The sequence below is a fragment of the Zosterops lateralis genome, assembly GCF_965231275.1.
Source record: "Zosterops lateralis genome assembly, chromosome: 3".
Lineage (NCBI taxonomy): Eukaryota > Metazoa > Chordata > Aves > Passeriformes > Zosteropidae > Zosterops > Zosterops lateralis.
In genome coordinates, this window is record NC_139764.1 from 59585320 (window position 1) to 59604614 (window position 19295).

Here is a 19295-nt window from a genome sequence, read left to right on the forward strand (position 1 = left end):
ATTTTAATGTGTTTAACAGTTTTTAGCATTAACAGTTACTCAGTGCAGAAAGCTGCAGTGATTTTCTTTTCTCCCATTTTGATGTTGCAATTTTGATTCCTCGATGCCATTCTGCATTCATTAAAATACATAATGCTGGCAGTAATGGGGCACTGGATCCTGGAGATGCATGAACAATTTGAGATTAGACATCAAGACCAAATATTTAAGCTGACTGTTACTGTCAGCAGGCAACTGTTGACTTCTAAAAACAAACAAGATTAAAAGGGAAGGGGACGTTTCAGGCAGTATCAGCATAGTTTACTGTCTGCTGTGCCAGGCATCTGAATCACATCGGCTACATAAGGCACATGAAGTAGTGACCCAATCATTGCTCATTTGTCTTGGAGAAAATTCTGCATATGGAAAAAAACCCTTGGCCTCTTCTTCCCTCTTTCTCCTTGTATCTAGCACTGACTCCTCTCCATGTGGTTGCAAGCAATCTATTCTCTTTAGCACTCCAATTTCCAGTGCCTATCTGCGTGTTTGCAACACTTATCGTCAGTGACCACTCTGAAAATTGAAACTGAATATACAGTGCTACTAAACTTTCTTTGAAGAACAAGCTAACAGTATTAGAGCAAACAAAACTGAGAGATTTATCTTTTCTTGGCCTGTTGCTTTAACCACAGATGGACTAAACTGCAACTGTTTGGAAGATCTCTCAAGTTAGAGGAGAATTTAAACCCAGAAGCTGGGTTCATTTTCAGATTGATTGCTGCATTTCTGTATTCTCAGTTTTTATCCTACTTTATCATCTAATTGCCCACTCATATAAGAAAGTTTTCTAATTATGCCATAGAGTAAAAACAACACTGCAAGCTTAAAATTACCTAAAAAACATACACAAAACCATGCTTGAGTCAAACCCAGCATTACTGAATTAATATTGTTTAGTGGACACTTGAAAGCATAACAGATTAACTAATGCTTCTAGTACATTAAGCTAAACAAGGGTAAAAATAGAATCTGTAAATTAAAGCTCTTGCCAACTGGAGACAGCTCCATTGAGTTTCTAAGTCTCTTTCTACATGACTGCAAGAAAATTACTTTATGCCTCCATTCTGGTCTGTTTTTAAGCACAGACTATAACAGCATCCCTGTAAGGATTACAGAGACATCATGTGATGACATTATCCATTTTGAAAACTTTCAGTACTTAGATGAACAGGTTGCTTAATGTAGCAATCTCTAATTAGTATGTTGCATAATTCTGCTGGTGCTTTGAGGCAGAAATTGTCATTCATGACAGATCTAATAACCCTGTAATATTTCTGTCTCTCTGCCAGACCATCTTAACCCTCTCAGAGGAATATCCATCTGTCCACTGCACATACCTGTTTAAAGACAATAAAAACCTTTTAGTTCATATCTAATTATCTATTAAGGCTTAGCTCTACACTATTTCTGTTCAAAAATGTCTTCCTTTGGAGACCATCAACTTCTTTGGAGTCCTTAATCAGCCCTAGATATCACAAAGAATATCTTCTTCATTGGGTCTACATTTTCCCTGAAGAACTAAATGGGCAGAATTTCAAGAAAGGAGTTGTTTTGCATGATCTTAAGAGTTACAAGCACAGCCTTGCACCTAGCATGTTTTAGCATGAGTGAAAGTCAAAGAGAACATAAAACAGTCAACAGTGAGGCACATCCTGAAAATTTGGAATATCCCTACGCAGCAGATTATAAGATGGGCTGGATGGCAGTAGATGCTGTTGCTGCTACAACAGGTGCCTGGGAACATGAACTGTTTTGAGGAGACTTCATTCCATAAATCCCACCCTAACAGGTGAAACTATCATTGCTACATTTAAATCAAAGATGAAAAACTGAATTTGTTTAATTAAGATTGAAATTTCACATCCTCTCTTCTGTCACCCTAAACTGCAATGTGCACCCTGACAGCACTCAATAAAATTGTTTACTTTATTACACAGTAATACAGCAACCACTGCATTGTTCTCTGATAAGAGACATCAGAGGGACATCTAGAAATGCACCAGCAATATGACCATTTCTAGTAAAAAAAGGTACTCTTCAAAATCACTTCAGTTCCTTCCCCTAACCCCCTTTTAACTCATTGTCTTTAAGGGACCAATCTTCACAACTGTAATGTCACTACACCTAGAGACTGATGACAACCAACATGCAAAGCCTAAATCATATGTGTGTTTTAGAGCTCTTCTCAGAGTGTTTCGAAAAAAATCCAGAAAATTGTCTATAACACACCATTAAACTGTTCCCAAAGGCTGAATATGAACAAGACTGTGAAACAGTCAGGCACCACACGTGACCAAATGGCTAAAGCAGTAATCTAGGATGCAGGCAGTGATGTGTCTTTTAAATTTGCCAGAAAGCTCTGCCATATCTTACTTACAAAGCACATTCTATAGATTGCGCCAGTTCTGCATGTGTCTGCTTACCTGAGCTCTACACTGTTGTCCAGAAGGGATCTCATCCATCCCAGCCACACTGTTCCCCAGTATAGACAGGATGGAGCCATTACATGTCCAGCACTGCACTTTCTTCACAACTGCCCAGCCAAAGTGCTCTTTCTAGGAGAGCCCCCCTTCTCTTACTAGTGCAAATGTCAGTACCCAAATATATATGTAAACCTCTGATAACTGAAGCTTGTGTTTCCCATAATACTAAGTAACACCTTTTGCCCAAGGAAAGTCAATCCTACATATCTCCTCTGAAATTTCCCATATTACTCAGTAAGACCTCTGGCCCAAAGAGAGTCAATCTTACGTATCTGCTTTAAAAATAGCATAAAACCCCCTATTGTTCACCCCAAAATTGCTCCTGCACTCCTTTAGTTTGGAAAATTCTGAGTAATGGTTTGGGTTTTTTTTATCTGAATGAGAAGAGAGCAGAGGATGATCACTAACTGAGCTCCCACTAGTCTCAGCTATAAGCTGTGAATTAACAGCTTCTCATGATCTGCTCATAGTGCATAAGAGGTGAACTCTGGCATGGTGTCTTGGCTCTCCTCAAAAACCAGGGTGGGAAGCTGAAAGACCATGAAAGGCTTCCAAACTGGATGCAAGGAGATGCAAAAGAATACAAGGTTGATGACTGAATGAGCAAATTAGGAAGCAGTTTGGCCCAAACTCAAGCTAGTTATGATTCACAAACTTCCTTACAGAGATGTAATACATACTAATTAACCAGAGGAAAAGACAGAGACCGAAGCGATATGAATTCTTTTTCAGGGAAAAAATTTACACTGCTAAAGCTCAAATCAGAAAACTGCATGCTGTTGACACAACCTGCCTTTCAATTTAGGATATATTTTAATTACCTAAGTATTCAAATGATGGTTAGATTGCTTAAGAAATTTCAAAGCAGCAAAAACTGTGTCTGTGCTCTCAGCGAATAATCACTAAATGTGCTATCAGCTCCCTCCATCCCAAATTGGTTTATGCCCCTGAATCAACTGATCTGTAGATTAGAGAGCATTTCAGGTTTCATGCCTTGTGAGTAAAAAGCTACTCTGCAATCAATTCCAGTACACATTTAAAAAATATTACTTATGCCACCTAACTATTAATGTTAATCACACAGTATCAGGAGAGACATCTTCTTTTAGCCCATCTGGAGTATTCGTTCATGCACTTAGGAAAATTTGAAATGCAAGATGAGCTTTACAGTTTCAAACATGCTGCAGCAACTGAAATAGAACAGTATCATCTCATATGTCTTTAATTTTATCAGAGGACTCAGAAGAGTCCACATCAAATCGGTGAATTTGAGCAGTCCACGCAGCATCCTGACATAAATCAAGGGAAAGGCTTTGGGACTAGCCAGTTCTGTGTGTGGTACTGATTAAAAACATAGAAAAATTCCCCTTGAGGCACTTTTCCAGCTTGGAGACTCAGGATATTATTCTCTAGTCCACTGTTAATGTGGCCCTGTATGGTCATTAAATGGGAAAAACAATATATAAGCAATATATCATTTCCTACTTCAACATGTTATTACTGCTCTCCATGATTTACCATATACATGGGAATTACTGTGTTCACAAAATAAACATATTCATAGAACTGTCATTCATGCCTTAATAGTCCATGTAATTTCATTTTCTTAAAAGGCTGCTTCTTTCTGCTGCTTTCCTCCTCCTGTTTACCCAAAATGAAAAACACATTAACAAAAGTTTGAAAGTATAAATGAATGCTACGGATTTCATGATAATAAATTAGAGTGTTTTAAATTACATCAGCCTTGCTCTGCGAAGAGAGAAAACTCTTTTGAGAAGCTGCCTGAAGCAAAGGGACCCGTTCCTCACATTCACCTGTAGATGGCATTCATCCCATTGCTGTATGTGACTCTTATGAGGATCCTCTCCACGTTTGCAAGGATAGTCATGAACTCCCTCCTGCTGACTGGAACATCAGTGCCATGCACTGAGAAAGAGTCTGGTTTCAGCACAATTTCTTCAGTGTGCTCTTCAGAAGGCTGCAGGTGAATTATCCCTTTTGGAGTGCTGATTTTCAAGTCACCTCCCTAGAGAGAGCCATGAAAGAGAGAGATTTAAACATGAAAAAAGTCATGAAAAAAAGCCATTGGGGTACATGATTTATTGAATAATATATTCTACAAGAATAACAAATATCAGGAATAATATTAACTTTTCATAAACCTGAAATGGGCTTGCCTGATAGAATTGAAAAGCAGTGGAAAAGAAAGTTTGGATCATTCAGATGAAACCTGGTGTCATGGTGTAGGACTCTATGTGGGCAAAAGCAAATTCATACAATGCTGAGGTGTATAAGAACAGATCAACTGAAAGAATGTCAAAGTGCAACCTCAAATGATCAACTGTTTTACTTCTTCATTGATGAGGAGGAAGCATCGTAGTTTTCTAAGCTACTTCAATAATACCATAGACTCCTTGAGATATTGAAGCTTCTAGTTTTTTGAAGGGTATCCATTTTCTTACACTAGAAATTGGCTGAAAACATGTGCATCCTTCTGTTTTGTGTCCTCAATCACCAGACTTGACACCGAACATCTGAAAAAGAAGGCCATTTTCCTTTCTCTTTCTTTTCTTTTTCTTTATTTCTTTCTTCAGCAGAAAATACTTTACCTCTATGATGACATCAGATTGAACCATCAATTTAGCTGTTTCCTCCTCTTCTTCTGTGACATCATAAGAAACTGTAAATTTTAGATGTCCTCCAGCAGCTGCTACCTGAGGAATAAAACGACAGAAGAAATATCTAATTAAATAAAAGAAAATGGGCCTTAACCACCTGGGGGCAGTTTTCTTGAGCATCAGTAGATTTCTAGTGTTGCAAAACCATATGTGGATCCCTGAGGATTACAGCTGTTGAAGGCTGCGAATTCCTTAAACCCACAGACTAACAGAGAAATCAGAAACAGACATGAAATCTGTGCAAATTTCCACTAGATACCTGCATTAGACTTTCAGTGTATTTGTTCAGTTATATGGTCCTCATTTATTCTCAGCAACCTACAGAAAATTCAGTAACTTCAGTTTCACTGATGGAGAAAACTACCAAAATAGAAAAAAAAGGGCTGTGATGTTTTTTTCCTAGAATGAACAGTAACCTAAAATAAAGTAAGAATTTTCCCTGATGGAGTCAAATAAACTTACTTTAAAAGAATATTTCAGCCCTTTTGCTCAGTTTGACCCAGTCTACAGTGTGAGAAGTCAATGACCAGGCTCTTCTGTCATGGCAAATATATTTTTTCCATGCTCTTTTAGCCCCCAGATTCATGGCATTGACACAAGCTATTTCATTAAAAATGGAATGTAGTACTATGCAAATCAAAAGCAGCAGACTTGAATGACAGAGTTCAGCACTGAAATAATGCTTTCTGTTACTTGATTGAAAGCAGCATAAGTAAATCAAATCCTGCAAGAGCTACATTTTGGTTTTAAATGTGTCTGTCTCATACTCCATTGCAATGTAAGCCTCCTCTCCGAGAATATTAAACTCACATTAAAATCTGCCCTTCCAATTTTGCCATAGAGCAAATTTGTGAGTCTTTTAAAAAGAGAATAATCTGGCTATTCTCAAAGACATATTTTTTCATCATACTGGAAGCTTTTGCACACCATAACAGAAAGCAGTGAAAGTCAACATCTTCATTATTTTATGATGAACCTAATTCAAGGGGTGAAAAAACATTCCAGCATTTAAGGCCTAGAAATATATTGATTTTGAATCAGTGATAAAGGTATATAAAAGCCATACAGCTGAGGCTGTACAGCTAATTGCTAGGTTATACCCTGAAAATTCCCTCCAATTCATAACCTGGATCTTGGACCATAGAATTATAAGATCATAAAATTATAGAATATCTCAAGCTGGAAGGCACTCATACTAACTTGGTCACTCTACTCTTGACATACTTTACTAGTCTGATGTCCTTGAGGTGCCCAAAAGTACACACACTGCTTGAGGTGAGGCTGCCCCAGTGCAGAGCAGAGCAGGACAATCCCCTCCCTTGCCTGGCTGGTGATGCTGTGCCTGGTGTCCTCCTAGTTGAGTGACTGGCAAACAGTGGCATCACATTTATCTACATAGTATCCAAACCTGCTGGGACCAATGCAATTACTTAAAAGCCCTGACCATAACAACATGAAAAGACATTTTTTCCCCTGGATACAGCTGTTACAGAATTTTTGTTTTGTCTGTGGTCAAGGCTAAGTACTGGTTTGTAACAGCAAGAGGAATGTAGAAAATTTAGATATCTGAAATGCTGCAAGAAGTACCCAGAATTGCTTTCAGCTGTAGACAAACATTTAGAAGAATAACTTTTGCAGAATTTTATTGTTTCTATTTCAAGTTCAGACTAATGACAAAGATTCAAGAAAGTGAAAATAATGGGAAAACAATAGGCAACTTAGAAAAATTATGTACCAAGACAGGTTTTACTTTTTCCCAGCTACATAAACTTTACCTTATTATATAAAAATTCAACATGGGAACTGATAGGTCACAAAGCAGAAAAAACCAACCAACCAAACAAAAAAATTCCTAAAGGAAAGGCAGGTAGAATGGATTAGGGACTCCTAATATATAACCAACATAAAACACAAGAGGAAAGGGGTGAGTTGCCTAATCAAAAAAAAAAAGAGAACAGTCAGAAGAAATAGGAAATAATTTATCAAACATACAAATCTGGAAAAATGCAGCGGCCATTTTTATTCACCTGTGGCAACTGCAGGGAAGGCATGAAGAAGATTCAGTCTGACTATAGAGACAGCTGATTGTAAGGATGGTCAAAACAGTATCAAATTACTTGAAAATGCTATTGAAGTAATTCATTAATCAGAAGCAGTTCAACATGTCAGAGATACTCTGGATATGATGCCAAAGAGATGGAATACGATTAAGAAGTCTCTTGAGGTCTCTGCTAGCCACAGCAACCTGTTTCACTGGTGCAGCTGGTAAGATTTGCATATCATGAACAGGATCACACACTGAAGACAAGGTCTCCAAAAGGCAGTTATTGTAGAGAATACCTCACAGTTCAGAATAAGTATTCACCTTTTATGCTGTATAATATCAATACAGATTAGAAAACCCCTCAAACTTACATAAACCAAAAAATACTACTTCCTTTTGTCATTGTTTGCAATGGTAATTTCCTTCCTCTGCGTATTTAAAGTAGAAGTTCATTTACAAGTGAAGGAATTCAAAGGTCAATCCATGTGCTGCATGTCATCTTGTGCAAAAAGTACTTTCCACTGAGTTTTAAATATAACTGCAATACAGAAATTGGGCACTCATGACATCCTTCTACTTTCATGTTTTTCTCTGTATCACCCAAAGATTCAGAGTTTTGCTCAGAGAACTGTCATCTGAGACCATCAACACCAAAGAGAACAGGGCATAAAAGTTTGCCTTGCTGGTGACAAAGGCATGTATTGTTGAGACAAGAATAGCTGTCTAAAAATGTCAAGGAAGTTCCACAGAATTTCTGTTGTCTCTCCCACCTGTTTTCAGATTAATGCATCAAATATTTCTTCCCAGCTCTGGAGACAGAATCTACACATTCAAGAAAAGTGGCAGACTCCTCAAGAACTAACAAGCATAGGAGAGCGAAATCACAGCTACCTTGGTTCTAATCCCAGAAGTTTCTGGGAGATAGGTTTTTGGGGCTTCTTGTAATTGTTCGCTGTTAACTGTACGCTAATATTCTGTTACATGCTCTTAAGGATAAAACCAGAGAGCAGACAAGACTATTTTACAACACTCTAACAGAGGGTCAACCAAAAGTGAAGCAGAAAAGATGGTTTCTTTCCTGTGAACAAATGCCCCTGCTCAATAGCAAAAGAGCAGTGGGTGGGAGCACCCAGTACTACCCTGTGCAAAGCTTTATGTTTTGATGCTTTATGCTTGCCCCACTAAAATTACTTTTAAGCTAAGTGATACACAAATACAGCACTGAGAACAAACAACACTTGTACAAATATTAGCAAGGCTAGAGATGAGGAAAGCTTGCATCTCTTCATACGGAAATCAAACTTTACAAGTCTTTCTCTTCCTGCACTTAGTGAATGGGCTGCCAATGCTATCCCAAGGCAAGCTGTCAGGATCTCTCCTGCTAATGTCCCTGGAGAATATCTCCTTCTTACACAATTTATATTCCATCTTGTTCTTGAGTTACTGCATGAAGATTCACACTCTGCCTCTCCAACATCTCTTGTAACTCTGCCTGTAAAGGTTTAGCACTTAGTCCACTGCACTGGGGGCTGCCTCATTTCTTCTAAACATCTGCCAAATGTAACTTCAGAAGATTAGGAGCTATCTCCATTAAACAGGGTGCTGATTACAATCCCTTATCTCATTAAGCAGTAAAATGCTCTTCTGTCAGTTAAGAAGAGACTCAGTTTGTGATTAAAGTGCCTAAATATGAACTGGGGCATCTGATATGGCACTACATGGTTATGTGTAGGCAACTGAAAAAATTCCTCTGTAGAGTAAAAGTAAAGTGGCTGGTCAGTGACCCCACCAAAGGATGACCTTCAAATCATTCTACTTTGTATTTATATTTAAAAAGCAACTTGGAAGACATAAAATTTCTCAAATGAATAAATAATTATGCACTACATGTATTATTGAAATATAACAAATATCCCTTGTTCAGATGTTTGGTAGTAAAATCTATACAACAATGGATTTAACTAATAATAAGGGCTTGGATGTCAGTCCTAACCCAAGAGAACACAACACCTTCAAAACTAAAATTATATTACTGCATTAAACTAGATTATTTAGATCAATACTCATACAACATCAGACTTACAAAATCAGTGAAATAAAAGGCATCATAGAATCATAAGATTCATTTATGTTGGAAAAGAACCCTAAAATCCTCAAGTCCAACTATTAATCCAATGCTGCCAAGTTCACCAGTAAACCCCATCCTTAAGCATCAACAAATATCAACAATTTAAACTATCTCTTCCCTCTTCACTGTTAGTGATTGTGGCAGAAATATAGTCACTGATATATTGTATTAGAGAGACAAACATTATGAAGAGTGTTAATATTTTTATTAGATGAATATAGCTACAATACATCTAGAGAAATGTAAAAGGATTTGGAAAAACATGATTTCTGCTTGCTATTATATAATTATATACATGGTCATACAATTGGAACTATATCAAATGAACAAACACTACCACAAAAATTTAAAAACGGGGAAAAAAAGCCAAAGGCTACAAACATGAATAGGCAGAACATTTCTGTGGAGAATGTTAATACACATATTGCTGAATAAAAAAACGAGTCTCATAGCAAGTTGCTAAAAGTAACTTAAGGTTCTAAGAGATAATAATGTGTTCTTATTCTGGAAGACATCCACAAAACAAACAAACACCCCACTTGCTTCCTGATATACCTGTGAATGTTATTTGCTCTCTTGATATGAGATGATTCTCATGATTATGAGAAATTACACAGATAATCACCCAGTTTTCCAGTGGCTCTATCATATTTCTATGGCACTATCTACCACTAGATACTATGCTTGAAGGTAATGGAATCATAATATACACAGCTTAACATTCCCTGCTAACCTTCTTGAACTTCTGTGAAATGCAGCTGCAATAGGAGGTTGAAGTAGATTTGGACTGTTTCACCTTCACAAACTCTCTAGGTACACATTTATTTTGTGACACGGATTTCAGCAGATGTAGAGATATCTGCCACCAGAATATCAGTACTACCTATGTGAAGGAAATCCTTTAAATAAAGTAAGTTTTTTCCCAGTTTATTTGTGGTGACAAAGTTCACAATTCATTGGAACCTAAGCAGTTGTGATATGGTTTGACAAGCCAGTGAACAATGTACGACCTTAACTGATGGCGAAGTGCACGTGTTCTTCTAGCAGCCCCCTCAGTGTAGAAGGGAATGGACCAGGGGCTGCTTTTTCTCACTTAATTTACTTGTGGTGAAGGAAATACTTCACTAGTAGTTCAGCTCTCATCTGGATTATTATCTTCTTTATGAAAAAGTACCAGCTGTAAATTTATGATATTTAATTGGATTTTGCTGATCCAGCCTTTGACCTAGTTGTAGTGTGAGGGAAGGCAGGGACTAGAAAAGAATTCTGATAGAACCATCACCAAGAAGACATCAAACCTTTCTTCATTTAGTAATAGCTCTCAGTAAAGATTGCATGTGTTAGTTCTACTCCAGATCCAATTAGAGATTAAATAGACTCTCCTCTCTTAGACAGATTGAATTTAGATAGGATATAAAAGCTCTTCTGAGGCATTAGAGCAATATTTCAGATAAAGCAGGGAGCAGAATAATCATGTTTTATTTGAATGACAGTATAGTTCTGGCTAGCTTTGAAAAAAAGTCAGTTTTCTTTATAGGGAAGTTAAACTTTTCCCCTGAAAGAATGGACTCTTTCCCCAAGCTCTCTGCCATCTAGAGTTCCCCCAACTCTATGTCAGCTAGTTCACAATCCTAGTTTCCCTGATTTAGTACACTCAAAATTATACTGTATAATTTGAGGCTACATTCTACTTATTTTCACTTTTTCAGACGACTGCTTCCAGAGAAGCAGGCAAAGGTTGAGGGAATAAGTTTAAATAAAGTAGCCTGACTACTTATCAGTGGCTGGTTCAATTGCTTTCCATGAGAATTTGTCTACAATATTGAACCATTCAAAAGGAAAATTGAGAATTTCAAACCATTCACCGTCATCTTCAGTTTCTTCAAACAGACCACTCCGACAGCCAAGATTTCATTATTTCCTCCAAGATTTCTGGAATCTTATCCAGAATGTTATGATACAGGCTCTTTAATTTTAGTATTTCCTCTGCTGATCCTACATTAAGGCAGAGTTGTGTAAAAGAAACAGGAGTTTTATTCAAATTCCTATTCAAAGGAGTTTTATTCACAAATATTGTGAATATGTTATTTCATTGGACAATGGAACATCATATTCATAATAAATTTTGATATTTAAAATTTTCCCAGCAATAGAAAGAATCATCAAATATGTGGGTTTACATTTTTTCCCTAAGTGAATATTTTTGCTTAGGAGACAAATGAAACCTGTCCAAAGAGTAAGAACAACTCATAAGGAGCAATGAAAACTCTGCTAAATTGTATTTCTTGTGTACCTTGAGTATGTTTCTTTCCTATTTTATGTTCAATACCTGAGCAACTGGGGCCCTTCCAGAACACTTATTAGTCTTAACTAAGCAAAGTCATTCACAGCATCTGATCACTTGGTCATAGAAAGAATACCCTGCACCTACCAGTGATATACCATGTATTCAGGTTCAAACACATTGGAAACACGAGGAAAGAAAGAATACCAAGAGGGGAAGACATTAAAATCTAGTGAGTATCTCCTTAATCATCCCTTGAAGGTATCCCTTGCTTTTGCTAGAATATCAGTAAACCAAGTGTAACCAGACAACTTAAACCTTTTTGATTTTTGGTCCTGGTGCCTTTTCCTTCTTGCTCCAAAAGTTCAAGGCATAATTTTGGCATAGTGGTTGACAATGTCTGCCACCCGAATCATGAAAATCTGATGCCTATTTCCAGGCCCTTCATATTTAAAATAGCTTGTCACAAAAAAATTAGACCAATTAAAATATTGCACAATTCCTTTAATTCAATATATCTGCTACGAAGCACTTAAATGGGAAATATTTTTTAAAAATCAATAAGAAGCTTCTTGTATTTTTCAAAATTATATCTATAAATTGAAACCAGTCTCACTGTTACTGAGATATTGTATTAAAGTTATCACTTCATAACCCTAGTTCTCCTCCTCCTTGGATGAACTATACTGTATTATTTGGATGTCTACATAAAATGCAACTACTCATTGTGTTTAATATATAATGTTGAAACATCCAATTATATCATGGAACTCTAAAATGAAAAATGGAATAAATCTTGTTCCCAAGGAAGATGGGAACTGAATAAGATCAGCTCTCCTTTGAGCCCTGTGCTGCCACTCCTACTTATGCTGAGTAGTTGCTCCTTCTGAACTTAGCACTGAAAAAATTAATGTAATCAGTGACTGATTGAAAAATTTGCACAGTAAGATTATATGCTGTCTCCTGAAATGTATTTATGAATGTTGACATTTACTCTACAAATTCTCAAATCTCTATCATAATTCCCAGCTGTCATTTCCTCTGACTGGAGAAGAGAAACAGAACTCTCTGGTCAACCACTCCTGAAGTCTAAAATTGACTTTTCTGTTACAAAATTTGTGGTGATTTCGTTACAGTTACTTAACCATAGTAACCAAAGCACATAACCTTAATATGGTTACTCACTTTTTCTTTGCTTTCCATGTGATCTTGACTGTGCCTACCCAACCACTGTTCCTCAAGCTGCCATAATTAGACCAAGGATTCAAAACCACAAAACAGAGGTATATTCTTGCAGTAGTTGATGTGATAATATAATTCATGTACAATTAGTGCCCAAGTTTATTACTGTGGTGGCAGGTAAATTTCAATCTTAGGAGGTCTACCAGTCTGGCAAAAATATACAGAACCTGTGACCCTGCAGCATAGTATGTAGCAGATATATGTAGCATATATATGTAAGCATGCATCATAGAAGGATATTTAAAGAAATTATCCTTGAATGTCATCACAATTACAGATTATTTTTCTGACTGAATGCAGTTAAACTGAAGGAAAAGAAAACCACCAAACAAACCAGTTAATATAAATTCGACAGCTGCTGCAACTGCTGCTCTGATTGCTATAAGCATCAATTTAGCAGGCCAGAGAGGCTAAATGGTGTAAGTCTGGGTAAAAATACCACTTTTTATTCAACTGGAGGATGTTTCAGACTACTAGTGATATTGTAATCAAATTCACTATTTGAGCATCAACTCCGAGACATGTTTCTAAGTAACATATCCTCATCAAAAGTTTCTAAATAAAAACTGTTTACTGCTGGTCTTGTAGATGTCAACAATCTCATAATTGAAAGTAATTCTTAATTTTACTGATTAAAAGTTAGTCTCCCAGTTCCATGGTCTGCAGTTCCAAAGGGGCAAATTGTAATTACAGTAGCTATATCAATAAATGCCTTCCTGTAATATTAGAATGAATGACTAATTAGATCATTTATGTCAAAGTCCAATTCCACTAAAACACAAGAACCGACCCTTCCCCCCCTTCTCTGACTGTACTCTTTCATGAATATTTTAACAAGAAGAAAAATTTGCATAATTTTGCAAAACTAAAAGCTCATATTTCTATGGCAACAAAATCCCAGCATGCAAGGATTATTAAACACAAAAATGCAGGACTATAAAACAAGAGCAACTGTTCAGGTCCAAGTTAAAAGCTGTTCTTCTTAAAAATATTTTCCTCAGCTTTGCAACAGCATTTAGGGCCATTCAATATTTGCATGTGATATTGCAGAAGACATCTCACTGCATGATGATATTTAAATGAAATTCCATGGATGCCTCCTAAAGTGTTTACTTTCTACTGAAAAAGCTTAAACAGTGTATGTAGCAGCAATAAATAGTTAAAATCTTTGTCTTTGTTAGAATCACAGATTCATTTAGGTTGAAAAAGAATTTGAAGATAATTGAGTCAAACCATTAACCCAGCCCACCTTGTTCACCACTTATACATATCTCCAAGTGCCATCAAGTGGTACAACCAACTGTTGTTTGTACAGTTCACAAGTTAGGCTGTAAATATTCTTGATTTTCTTCCTATGTTTGTAAAGCACCAAGCAAAACAGCCCAGGAATGTTATTTCTAAAGCTTTTCACAAAAGAAAATGGAAGAAGAACCCTTTCACTTCTAGCCAGCCAAAGGCTATTTTCCTATCTCCTTCTACTTAACTGGTTTGCAACATTACTATTGACAATGCTGTACCACAACGATGGATGCACTAGTAATTCAAAGCAAAGTATGACATAAGAAGCACTTTGGGATCCTTTAGGAAACTGAAATATATCATAATGTTTCAAGCATGAAGGAGTTTTGTAACTGGAGTATCTGTTGGGCAAAATTATTCTGACAGGAAGGATATACTGCTTTTAATAAGTTCCAGTGTTTCTAAGTGGGAGATTTTGAATGAAATAAAATGTAAAGAAATCAATATTTTGAAAAAACATTCTTCCTTTTCTAAAAAAAAAATGCAAGGCTTTGCAAAGCCAAATATCTGCTCTTCAGAGATGGCTTGTCATTTGATATAATAAATGCAACAATAATATATTCTTATTTAGTATTTTACTGCATATAATGGAGACCTCTAAGGTTCACATATCAAAACAAAAGCAGTAGGAATAAACATTTGAGTATTAAAAAAAGATATTGATGTATATAAACTTGTCTCTGTGTACTACAATTCACCAACACTAATCCTAGAAAAAAACCCCAGCAACTCCTTGCATTTTGCTTTCATTTTTCAGGTAAAGGGGAAAACAAAACAGTGAATCAGAACTGTGATTTTTGTCTATTTTCAGTCAGCAAATACCATATTCTGAATTACTTTGCCTGTGGAGCCAATGCTTTCTCATGATTAAATTCATTGCCACTTTCCTGGCTTGCTAGTTTTGCAGCTTTTCTTCTGCTAACCCTACTCATGACAAACTAACACAGTTTTGAAAAATACCTATGCTTTCTTTTAGAGAAAGAAATTTGTGTTTGATGCTAATTGAAATGACTCCTAGTTAGCAGTAACAAAATGTATGTATGTATCACACAAATCCTGAATTTTAATATTGTTTTACTCAAGGAACAAAGATATTTCAGAACAGTACAGACAGTACTTAATTAACAAATATGCTTTAAGACAGATTTCTTTTTTAAAAAATAGTGTAGATAAAAATCTATCATGCCATCCTTTATTGTACCCATGAAACCAATTCTGCACTTGTTATCACCATCATGGTAATCCACAGATGATTATTACTTGAGGCAATGTGCTCATGTATAGGAACATGACTCGTGCGCAGGCACGTGCACATGTAATGTATCATATGCACACTGTAATAAAACTTGATATGAATATAAAACTTGATATGAACTCATCTCTCAAAACTACAAAACCGTGCTGCTGTTTTAAAGGGAAAAAGAGAAAAAAACAAGCTTATTTCAAATAATCTTAAAAAAATGTCCTCTCTAAAAATCATTTCGGGCAATTTTTTTTCTTCAAGTTCAAAGTCTTTATCTTTCTTAGATGATTTTCTATGGAAAAAACTCTACTTTTCTTCTTAGAAGGCTGAAGGAAGGATGAGCAATCAAGCTAATGAAATTGGAGAGCAAAGGAAAGACAGAAGACGTGAACTGATGTCCAAGACTGATAGAAGAAATGGTATAGCTTTATAAGTCCTCCATAAGAGAATTTATTCTTTCAACTTCAATATGCCTTAATGGGAAGTGACAAAAAATCCTTTAGCCATTGAGAGGATAATGCAGGTGTACGAATTTTGTGGTTGCTGCAATCATGTGTGCTATTTTTAACATTATTTTATAATTTTTTCCCCTTAAAGGAAAAATATTTTAAAAATGTATTCTATATATATTATACTGATTAGAAAAAAATACATTATTCTACAACAGACTAAATAGGTTTCCACTTCTTATTTCTTCCTAAAATTACAGTGTCTTCCATCTACCAATTATTAATTTATATACTGCATCTTTTATGGGAAGAAAAAAAAAAAGGACCCTTATATTCATGAGTCGCCTCTGCTTTAAAGGCAGAAATATGGAGAAAATTTGCTTTGGATGAATTAATAACTGTCAGAAAAAGAGGGCAAGTCTACTGCCCAAGGGTTATGTGTGCTGAAAGAATCAACATCAATCTTACACTAGCATAAGCTCTATGACTGTCATATAGAGAGTCCCATTTGAAGGATTCATCATCAAAAAACATTGCAGTTCCATGAGGTATGTTAACATAGAGAGTGTGATTAATATAACATGAATTTGAATTCACACAGGTAGGGAAAGTTCTACTGAGATTAAATGTTCTCAGGCCTGTCGACTTCAGACACTTAATCATGTAGATATTTTGCAATTCTTTTTTTTACAGAAAGTGCTATGTGGATATAGGTGAAAGTCACATATTTCAAAGAAAGCCTCCTATTTCCTTCACAAATTCACTTTTTGAAATGTCAGAAATTCCTTTATTTTTGCCTATACAGTGCACAGCAAACTAAGTATGAAAACCATGTGATAGTATTGTCCTATACACACTTCATTTTAATGTTCTGGAAAATAAGAGGTACCTAAAAAGTAATACAACACTCACAAGCTTGGGGAATAAACACATTAAGTCAAGCTACAAAAATATATCCAATGTGATCATAACGAATGCATATGCTGAACACAGCGTAAGTATCCACACATAGCAATAAAATAAAATAAAGTGGAAAAACCCCTACTATTTCTACTGAAAAATTATCATCTTCATGTCCATGTTAGTCACCTAGCTCATCTAACTGTATATTTTGTACCTTTCCAGAAGATACATTTGACCTTATTAGCTAAAAGAGATCCTCTCTTTTTTTTTTTTTTTTTTTTTTTGTTGCTTTCCCTACAAATACTGACATTTTTCAAGTGAATGGAAACTTTTTTTTAAAAAAAATCCTTACCTGAAAGTACATGGGCACTGTGTAAATTATATCTGGTTGCTATTACAAGAGTGGATACTACTCATCTTTGATGATTGGCAATGCCCTTTCTTAAAAAGACTTATTTCAAACTCCACTCTTTCTGAGTATGAAAGAAGGAAGGATAGATCCATTATTTTTCAGACAATTCCCTGAATCAAAGTCAGCTCTTATTTTCAGAACTGAAAAATCATTAGGATTCAGAAAAGGCCATTGGCATAATTACAAGGAAAAAAAATCTACACAGAGACCATCAAAGAGCAACCAAGTTGAAGGAGACACTGATGCTTCAACAGATCACTAATTGAAAACCAAAAGTTTAGTGATGAACAGCAGTCTTTTTCTTCACTCAACCTAAAAGATCGAGTTCAACCATAAACCCAACACCATACCTTCCCTTCACAGAGCTGCTGCCTTTTAGATATCCTAAAACATCTGCTTCAGTCCTCATAATTTTATTTACATCTGTCATTAAATAAACTCAGTTTGCCATGTTTTTCCTTTCATACTCTTAAAAGATAGTAAGTCTTACTCTCTTTTGGGCTATCTCCATTTGACAATAGAGCCCTGGACACATCATTATCCTTTTATGAGGGCCAAAGAGCCTTTATAAAAAGTTGGAATTGCAACAGTGTCTTTTGTAGTGAGAAAAGTTGAGATGACAAACACTGAAAAAGACTTGAAAGACCAACAGTTTCACCTTGAGAGAAGGAGTCTGTGTTTATGTATGTGCAGGCAAATGTGTTGCGAAAGATGGGACAGGAAGGGCTTGCAAATATGATTGCCTAGTAAATACTGGAGATGTAAAACCTGTGAGTGAAATAGAAATGAAGGCCAGCTTTGGGCAGGCAAGAAGACAGTGATTAGCTGGAGTCAGGTTGAAGGACAGAAAACAAAAGGACCCAAGGCTGTAGCCCCTCTCCACCCTGCCAAGGGATCACGGAAAAAGTAGATAAGAAAACTAGTCTTTAGAGTTTAGAATATAAAATGATATGGTAATATAGTAGTTCTCATAGGCTGCGTGCAAAGTTTGTAGGCTTTGTATCTTGTGCCAGTTGGTCACTGTAAATGAGAGTATTCAACACAGAAGGAGATATAATGTATTGTAATAAGGTCCTCGCTCTCTCTCTTACCGCTCTTGCTCTTACCTCACTCTTACCTCTCTTATCCCTCTTAGCTTCTTTTACCTCCCTTACCTCATATCCTCTCTCTCCCTCCCTTTCTCTTTGGGGCTTCCCTTCAGCTGAGGCTGGTGGCTGAAAGTAGCCCTCTTTACCCATGACCCTTGTAATAAGACCACGTATTTCTAGATTATCTCAAGTCTGCAGAGTTCCTTCTCTCTGCCATCCACAGATGCTCCTACACAAATGTACGTGTTTTTATGCAATATAGCAAGCACACTGTATTTGAGGTAGCCTAAATGGAGAAGATACAAAAACTCTCATTCTAGATGCTTCAGAATCTCTCAGGAAATATCCCACTTAATTGCACTAAAAATTCTCATGTCAGTTTTCGAAATAAGAAAGCACTCCCTACTCTAATGTCAGGATTAACATAATAAAGTGTAACAGCTATAATACTAAAATAATGAAATATTATTTACAAAATCCATGAAAAATCAGTTTAAGCCGGTTATCTATTTCTCTCAAAAGTTCAGTTTCTAGCAACTGATTTATTCATATTTCCTCATTTTTATCCTTGGAGAATGGAGAATGACATTATCTATGTTCATCAAAGCCCAGAAGAAGAATGAGAAAATCATGCTGAGTTTTGGTGTTGCAAGTAATTGTTTGAAAAATAGTTGTCATTTTAGAACCTTAAACAGTAAAATCTCAGAATTTCATTACATGCTCTAGGATCTTTAAACATTATTAGCAGCATATGGATCTTGAATCTAATACAATCTAGGATTTTTTTTATTATTCATTATTACTGACTTGGTTTCAATGGCTTTTTGAAAGTTATTCCAAATTTCAACAAAGAGATTGCAAAATTTCAATTTAATTTTATATTTTATCCAAGATACCAACTTTTAACTTCCCTTGTATGTCTTTTGAATTCTTGGTGTAAAAAAAACCCCTATAAAACTCAAAAAGAAGCAACTCTTGCTAGTAGTTCACATATAATAGATAA

The 19295-nt window shown here is 36.0% G+C and overlaps 1 protein-coding gene across 2 annotated transcripts in view; it reads right to left on the minus strand.

Annotated features, from left to right (window-relative positions):
* LAMA2 (laminin subunit alpha 2) overlaps nt 1–19295 on the minus strand; it is a 267187-nt gene that overhangs the window by 161842 nt on the left and 86050 nt on the right. For both annotated transcript variants that reach the window (XM_083855998.1, XM_083855999.1), the window contains exons 12-13: nt 5132–5232; nt 4337–4548 (exon numbers count right to left, since the gene is read on the minus strand). In XM_083855998.1, coding sequence (XP_083712124.1) covers nt 4337–4548; nt 5132–5232 — 313 coding nt within the window. The remainder of the gene's footprint in view (nt 1–4336; nt 4549–5131; nt 5233–19295) is intronic.